An 8,688-nucleotide genomic window follows, 5' to 3' on the forward strand; every position below is an offset into this window, starting at 1 on the left:
TTTTTTAGCTAAATAAACAATTTAAAAATACTTTGGGGTAAAAAAAAAAAAAAAAAACACCAAATCATAAGCCTGAGGGAGATATTAGAGATTGAATCGTTGCCCTAAAAAAGAGAGTAAAACTATTTATTTGGAACAGTCAGTGTGCAGAGCTTTCCGCTTTGTGTCCAGCAGTGATATTTTTTTTGTCTTGCACCTGAAAAAAAAAAAAAAACATTGCCACAAAGCTGAAAATAAGGGTATTTCCTTATGAAAAGTTGATGTTTTGGAAACACATGGTTTTCACAGGATAGTGGCAAAAAGCAGGTCAGGGTGTGGTGACAAACAAGCCTTCTACCTCAAAATGTGGATACTTCATAAACAAATATTTTAAAAGGAGCAATTTCGATAAATGTAGTAATAGAAGACCTTTAACCCCCTAAGTGTTCATACACAAGACCTGACAGACAGACAGAAAGGACAGAGAGGAAATGAAAACAAAAAGACAGGAAGCGGACCAAGACTTACAGAAGGAGGAAGATAGAGTGATAGAAAGGTGACAAAACAAATTGCAAGATTGTGATTAAAACTACAAATGTTATAATGCGAGTCAATCATCTACACTAAACATGTAGAATAATTTCCCCTATAGTATCTCATGTGAGAAGAAGGAACCCCAGTGATTAGACATTATAGATGTGGTGGTGTTTCGCATCAGCAAAGATGTGGTGTCTTTTGTAAAAAAAAATTATATATTTTTTTTAAATCTGAGATTTTATTTTTAGCCCATATCACCGCCCTAAATGGGGAACAGATCACAAACAAGTTAAGAGACACAGCAAGGTTATATGTGTGGTGAATGGAAGTCAAGGGAGTGAAAGAGGAGCAGAAGGGTTTGGAGCAGTCCAGATGTCAGTCCCACACTTCACATGTGGCTGTGGTTGACCTTCCACCTCCCTCTCTCTCTCTCTCTCTCTCCCTCCCTCCCTCCCTCTATCCGTCCATCCATCCCTCGTTTCTCACTACTCTGTCAGGATGTCAGCAGTGTTTCTCGCCACGGCGTCAGACCTTCACACGAGCCCGCATTTGCTCCCCTCGGCTATCTGATAATGACAACTGGAGGCTTGCTGCTTCCGTGCGTCTATCTAATGCTGAACCGAGGCAGACGCTTTCTGAACGTACTGGCAAACAGGAACAAGTGGCACGAAAATGGAGCCCATTGTGTTTTTCCATAAGGTCACAATGACACGGCACCTCTGCTTACAAAAGAGATCTGTTTCTAAAGAAAGAAACATTTTCATTTGTGATATATTGGGTGTCACTACTCAGGTGCCGTTACGAACATTTGCCGTGTGTTAGGACTTTCAATGCGTCATACGTCCAATGTGGCAGTGAATGCTGACACAGCACAATGCAGTTAGGGTGTTCTGAAAATATCCTTCTTATTTATCTTATTTAAGGAGAGCATTCAAGGCTGCTACAGTGTTTTTATCAGTACTGTGGCATCATAAAATACATTCCTTGGCATGATATAAAGTGTTTATCAGCTATAGACAAGCAGGAACACAAAATAAGACGATAAAAGGAGCTGCTCAACAAGTCCCAACATGCCAGGGGAAAAAGTGTACAGGAAGAAAATCCGTAACAGGGGTTCAGCTGACGTGTGCTGAAGATGTTTGATCCATTTTCTAACAATTGCTCATGAAATGCAGTTCTTTAAAAGTAATGCAGATTAATAGAGACATTTTGTGGAAAACGTCTAACTGTTATAAAAATTGATTTCAGTCATTACGTCACAGAGAAACAAATGCTAAGAAAATGTGCTTTAGAATAAAACATAGGTCAGCGTTGAATGGAAACATTAAACTGATACTGAGGTTGACAATGGCACCCTTAAACACACAGTTTGACATTTGGGAAACACTAATTCGCTTTCTTACTGCAAGTTAGATGAAACGATTGGTACAGCTAGCCTTTTTTAGTTTAGCAGCTGTAATTTTTTACACTTTCTGAGCAGACTGAACAAACAATTTAGAATTATTGAGCTTATGTCTTCAAAGGGTGCATATATATGCAAACAATCTGGGTGTCATTCTTATTTAAAAATGAGCCATTTCCCCCCTTTTTCAATCAATTCCTGATTTTAAGCTAGACTAACTGGCTTCCTATTTACCATTCAGACATGAGAGTGGTATTTACATTCTCATCTAACTCTCATCAAGAAAGCCAATAAACAAATTGCACAAAATGCCAAACAGTTCATTTTACAATCCGTTAGCATCTGCAGTATAGCTTGATAGCAGCCCGTGTGTCGATGCGCGGACTTTGTTTACAACCTGATGCTTGGTGCTCAAACACAGTCAAAGTGGATGGACACTGTTTTAAGTGACACAGTTTCTTTTTAAATGAAGATGAAACCATATTATCATCACTATGCACTGCAGTACTATTTCCTGTGCTTACACATACACATGTATATAAATAACTGTATATATAATTTAATTTTTGTTTGTGTGTGGTATGAAGGGACTGCAAACTTGTGTTGTATAATGATAAATACATTTCCTTGATTCTCTGATAGACCATAATTTGGCTTTAAATGATCTCCAGTGCCTCCAAACCATGTTGAGAACTTCCTATTTGACTGTCTTTGTCAACTTTTCAACTCAGTATCAACTTTAATGCACGGATCACTCAAAATCCAGCACATAGGAACTTAAGAGAGTCTCTATAAACTAGCTGAGGGTGGTGAAGACATTAGATCCAAAAATGCCTGCTCAGGATATTTGTGAATGGGGAACAAGTGTCTGCAGTCAGTTTGGTTTGACAACACAGTACCGATGAACACTGAGGACAACAACAGCAGCACTGAAGTGTCTTTACCGCCTCAGATGTTGCCAAGATTATAGTTCTAAGCTCCTCCAATGAACTGCGGTGCGGTCTGTAAGGTCTAACAGGATAATCCCCCCCCACCAAACAACCTCAAAATGCAACATTTTATGGTGCATCATGTGTCGCTCAAGTTACAGGCATTTGGAACTGAAGACAAAACCTAATCTCACAGGGATCGCAAAACTCTGTCCAATTAATGAACAACCAGGGATCCCATGGGACTTTGTTTATGAGCTCTGGTTTGCTTGTTAATTGTGCAATGAGAACATAAACAAATACCCCAAAAAAAGTGCAATTTTCCCATATGAATCACACCAAAAAGACAAAAAAAAAAGTGTTTATTTTGCGCAAAAACAGTGCCTGTTTTGAAAGACTCTACATTCATAGGCACATAGCGTACAGGGAAGTGGCACAGTGGAAGAGTATTTGAATACCAGGTGCAAATACAATCCAGCCGAATGAAAGCTGGAAACAAACTGCAGAGTCAAATTTAACAAATGTTAAAGTCAGGCGTAAAGATTATTATTTGTTTGATCTTTGTGTACTTTTAAAATCCATATCAAGGCACTCCATGGCACACTGACAGCGAGGCGAGCTGCTCTGTAGACGAGCTGTCTGTCTCTGTTTGTTTAATTGGTTGTTTGGGAGGAATTTTAACTGAATTCCAGTTGGAATTCAGTTAGATTGAATTGTGGCCGGGCTGCAGAGGGCGGTGCAGCAACAGACTGAAGGAGGGAAGGAGAGAGAAGGAAAATGGTTTGGCTCTGGAGCCTTACAACAAGCTCAAACAGGAAGTCACACACACACACACACACACACACACACACACACACACACACACACACAGAACAAAACAACCACACATGCATATGTGAGCACAAGTGTGTACACAAGCCGAAACACAGAAGAAAGACGGTCAATTTGGAATGCATTCCTCCTCCTCCTCCTCCTCCTCCTCCTCCCCTGCATGAGTCAGTGTGTGTGTGTGTGTCGTCTACCTACAGTAGACAACACTAGAGGCTCAGTGACAGATGAGTACAGGATTGGAAAGTAAAGGAAGAAAAAGAGCGGCTAAAGGATAAAGGGATGCGAAGAAGATAGCCATGTGGAGGGAGGACACGGTGATGGGGAAGGGGGGTGAAAAGAGTGGGATGGGGTCAAAAGTGGGGTTCATGTAAACACACTGCACTGCCCTCAGGCACTTTCTGTGTGTGTGTGTGTGTGTGTGTGTGTGTGTGTGTGTGTGTGTGTGTGTGTGTCCTAATTCTTTTCTCACTTTGCTAACTCCTTAAAGGAATACACCAAGTTTTTGGGACAGTGGCCCATTGGTCAACTTCCCTGTTAGAACACAGACAGACACTAAAATAAACCAAGTGTCCCCAGTAGACCATTATTCCTGAGCTCCACGAGAACACCTTAAAAACACTGCTCTGACACTGAGCAGCTCTTTTATTAGATTTATTATATGTCCAGGTTATCAATACATCTTAAATATTAACCTTAATACATTCTAAGCAACTCACTGTGGAAACAAAACCAATTGCTTCTGGGAGTTTAATTATTTCTGTGGCACAATTTGGGTAAATTTCCTTTGTTTGCTGCACAACAAATCCAGATTGACTCGTGCTTAAATTAGAAATGGATGACCTTCAGTGTCCCCAGAGAACTTGTAAAACCTGCATTTTCGTGCTACGTACCCTGGCTACAGAATAATTTACAAGATTTGGAAACACTGCCTTCATACCAGGCATTCAAATGCCATATTAAGAAAAGGTTTCATGAAGAATTCAACTGTGTTAAAGAGTTGAGCTCTCTCCTTTATCCCTCCTGTGTTTTTATGCTATCGCTATGTGAGAGGTTTTTTTTTTTATGTAAATCTGTGTTAACTGCCATTTTGGCTAGGTTTATCTTGTTTCTCTTGTCTTTGTGATTAAATAAGGGTTAAACATAATACAAAATAAAATTCAACATTTAGCTGCACAGCTTATTTTCTCGTTTTTTAGATATTGGTTTCCTTAGGTGTTTCGACGCTGCCCAGGAGCTATACATCATTAATGGATTGATTTTGGGATAAGTTTATGACAAAAGTGAGCATATAAGGTGATTATCAAGAAGACTGACAGTCTTGCTTTTACACTCCATCGATGTTATTGATTTGGCTATTTTGCAGAAAACAGGATTATTAGAAGGTGTATTTCACTGAGCAGGATTACAATTGTAATATTGGCAGGATAACTGCACTGTGGGGCTGCAACTGCAATTACTTTTATGACTGTCCATAAACATTGGAGAAAAATGCAATGCAAACAATTTCCCAGAGCTGACGGTGACATGTTCAAGTTTCATAGTCCAACACTCAAAAGATATTCAGTTTGTAATGAGAGAGAACAGCTGCAAATCCTCACATTTGCAAACGTTAAGCATTTTACCTGAACAACTTAAATGATTAATAATTTAAAATGTTCACAGTTAATTTTCTGTGAATCAAATAAGTGATTGTTTGAACACTACCTTGATGTGCAGAGAACAGTCCAGTCGTCACCGTATTACCAACTTACTTACTGACTTAAATAATCAAATAATAATTCTTATTCTTACTCACAACAACTTAACACAGCGTTTACTTTATGGATTTGGCAGGAAATGTGCACGATGGCCTAATGGGACAAAACAGAAGGATCTACAGTTTACTCAGTTCCTTGTCAGGAAAAGTAGAAGCATTGCTTTTGCATTAAACATATCTCATAAAGGAGGATTACAAAATGGGTTGAATAACTCAACTTGGGTTATATAAACGCTGGAAGAGCTCTTTGTACACAACTTTATTCGGCTTCCAGGTTTAAAAAGGAGTTCGAGATTTTGCTATAGACTTGATTGAAGACTGTAAGCACTTATATTTAACAATGAAGCATCTTTGATATCTAGTCCCACAACATGGGCCTCTCTTTTTTCTCACTCTTATCTGCCACATCCCTCCTCTCCCCAAAGTGTTCTCTCTCTCTCTCTCTCTCCCTATCAATTCATTTGTTGATTTTAGTGGGAAACAGCAATTGGGGGGGGGGGTTTGAAAGATAGACAAGGAGAAAGCATGTGAATGGTTTTGAGTGTTCACACACTTAATCACCAACATAACCATTTCCTGGGAATTCCCTTTGAGAGACAGAGAAACAGAGAGAGTTAGTGTGTGTGAGAGAGGGAGAGAAAGAAAGGAAATCAAAAGGATATGGTATTCACTGTTTGCGTGACAGGACCCTTTTTCAGAGGCCAGACACACACACATCACTTCATCATTACAATGTGTGTGAAGCTCTGTTGTTAATAAGTTGTTTTACTTTCAAACACGCGTGTTGTCCATTTTTCTTTGTGTGTGCATGAATTTTTAGTATCAACGCCACAGTTGACCTTCTATTTGCAAAGTGCATGTATGATAACAGGCTCACTGGGACTATGGACCTTTCTCACACACACACACACACACACACACACACACACACACACACACACACACACACACACACACACACACACACACACACACACTTGCATGCAACCCTATTGTAAATCCAAGACAGGGGTTTCCAAATGGAAGACACAGGCCTACAGCTCAGAGCCAGATCAGCCAGCAACTCAGTTAATCATTGATGGCCACTCAGACACATGGACACACACGCCTACTTTCTCTATGGAGAAGACTGCAGAATGGCCCTGCACTCTGTCTCTGAAAACCCCAACACACACACACACACACACTCACACACACTAAGGTCAATGACACGGGCAGGCGCATGTCAGGGCTGCTGCAGAAATACGCGGAAAGAAAGGTAGAGCAGTGGAAATCATTCAAACCTTTTGTTTTGACAGGATTTAAAAAGTCAGAGAATACACACAATTAAGTTAATTAAATTTAAAAAAAAAAAAAGGGGTGATATTTCAGAGTGTGTTTTACAGCTCAAGATACAGTGGAATCCCTCACAGAGGCGCAACTTCTACAGAGCTCCACTCAGACAGGTGCTCTCCTCCTCTTCACCCGCTGGGTGAGCAGGGTGGAAAGTACAGACAGAGAGAGAGAGAGAGAGAGAGAGAGAGAGAGAGAGAGAGAGAGAGAGAGAGAGAGAGAGAGAGAGAGGGGACAAAAAGGAGGAGAAAAGAGCGTGTTAGAGGGCGTCTGAGCTGAACCTGAGCCCGAGAAAAACCGGCTCGACGAGAATTCAACACAACACACATTCAAGCACCGCTGCCTGCTGGTAACTACAGGGGAATTTTCTGCTGGAGTATCTGATTAACACACACACACACACACACACACACACACATAGTGGGCTTCTGTGCTCAGCGCAGGACCGAGAGGTTACACACACCTGCACCCTACCTACACACACGATCCGTGTCTGTGCATGTCTAACACACACACACTCAGTCAGTCTCGTGTGTCACCTCATAACAGTGGGCCTACTGTCAAAGAGCAGGGCTGTCATGTCTCCTGTCTGTCTCTCAGAGTTGATCACATCAGGAGCACTTCTTGATCAGGAAGCAATCTGATTCATTCCACCGTAGCGAAAGTGCCGCCTGGGAATAAAACAACACACTTGAAAACATGTCACTCTCACCTCGTCCCATTTGATGAATTTGCCCCCCTTCTTCAGCGCTTCGTGGACGGACACGGGTTTGAGCTGCAGCGCATGGACTCCCGGCTTGGCCCCGGCCATGGCGAGGGACTCCCTGCCCAGGTGCCAACGCCTAAACCCCGGCTACGGCGAGCTGGACTCCTCGGAAGGAACAAAAGCGCTCTTCCTTCCTCCACTTCCACCCCGGAGCCTCTTTTATTTAGGTTTTTTTTTCCCGGGGAGAGAGCGTTAATTGGAGGGCCGAGGGGAGGGAAAGTTTTTCAGACGCTGTCCTTAAAAGTTAGTGAACCTCATCGAGAGTTTGAAGAACATGAGGAGTAAAATCCAGAGAGAGAAACACACAACTTGGCTGTTTCAGCGCGCACCGCCGCTGTCTGGCTTGTCCGCGTCCACGCTACGCGGTAGCGCGCCTATAACTCCCCTTTTTTTATTATAGGCTTTGATTCATATATTTGTTTATTTATGATGAATCCTTTAATCGCGCACTTGAGCCCGCAGAGAGATCCTTTCCTTCCTTCCTCCCATCTGGTCGACCCCTCTCCTCTCCTCTCGCCCTCTCGCTCCTCTACCAACTTTCTCTGCTTCCTCTCTCTCTTGTCGCCTCCGACGCGTTTCTACTTTTCTCCTCCTCCTCTCCTCTCTGCATGTTTTCTGTGGAAAAAAAGAGAGGATTCCGAGAGGAGAGTGTGAGGGAGAAGGACAGCGTCAGATAGCGCTGAGTGAATGAGCAAAGGGAGAGGGAGGGGGAGTCAGAATTTGGGTAAAAGGGGTGTGTTTTAATTCTGTTCCTCTGTCTGCCACACTGTCTGCATGTCTCCTAAAATCTACAGTATCCACACATTCAAATGACCGTGTGTATCTTCTCTTTCTGAAATGACATAGATTTTTTTCCTTATACCCTATTTATGCTGACCATTGCAACAAGTTTACACACCTTTTTTGTTAACTTCATCACTTCTCCAAATCTCTCCAAATGCAGTCAGACAGTCTGCTAGCACTTAAAGGGGTCCTCCAGTGATTTAGTATCGAGCCTACATAAAGTTGGGCAACTTGTGAGAGGCAGATTAAACAAAGAAATGTAAAAATCAAAGCAGCAGAGGCTTTTGGTGCCTTGTATAAAGTCAAGCTCCCAAAAAGGCTGGATCCTACACTTCCCGTGATGCATCTCTAAGGTGTCTTTCGTTAAACATAA

The 8,688-nt window shown here is 41.8% G+C and overlaps 1 protein-coding gene across 2 annotated transcripts in view; it reads right to left on the reverse strand.

Moving 5' to 3' along the window:
• The window catches only part of plcb3 (phospholipase C, beta 3 (phosphatidylinositol-specific)), a 53,048-nt gene extending 44,832 nt beyond the window's left edge, over positions 1-8,216 (reverse strand). For both annotated transcript variants that reach the window (XM_051428928.1, XM_051428927.1), the window contains exon 1: positions 7,479-8,216. In XM_051428928.1, the coding sequence (XP_051284888.1) occupies positions 7,479-7,577 (99 nt within the window). In that variant the 5' untranslated portion in view covers positions 7,578-8,216. The remainder of the gene's footprint in view (positions 1-7,478) is intronic.
• Between the last annotated feature and the right edge of the window lie 472 nt (positions 8,217-8,688).

Source organism: Dicentrarchus labrax, unplaced genomic scaffold, assembly GCF_905237075.1.
Source record: "Dicentrarchus labrax unplaced genomic scaffold, dlabrax2021, whole genome shotgun sequence".
Taxonomy (NCBI): domain Eukaryota; kingdom Metazoa; phylum Chordata; class Actinopteri; family Moronidae; genus Dicentrarchus; species Dicentrarchus labrax.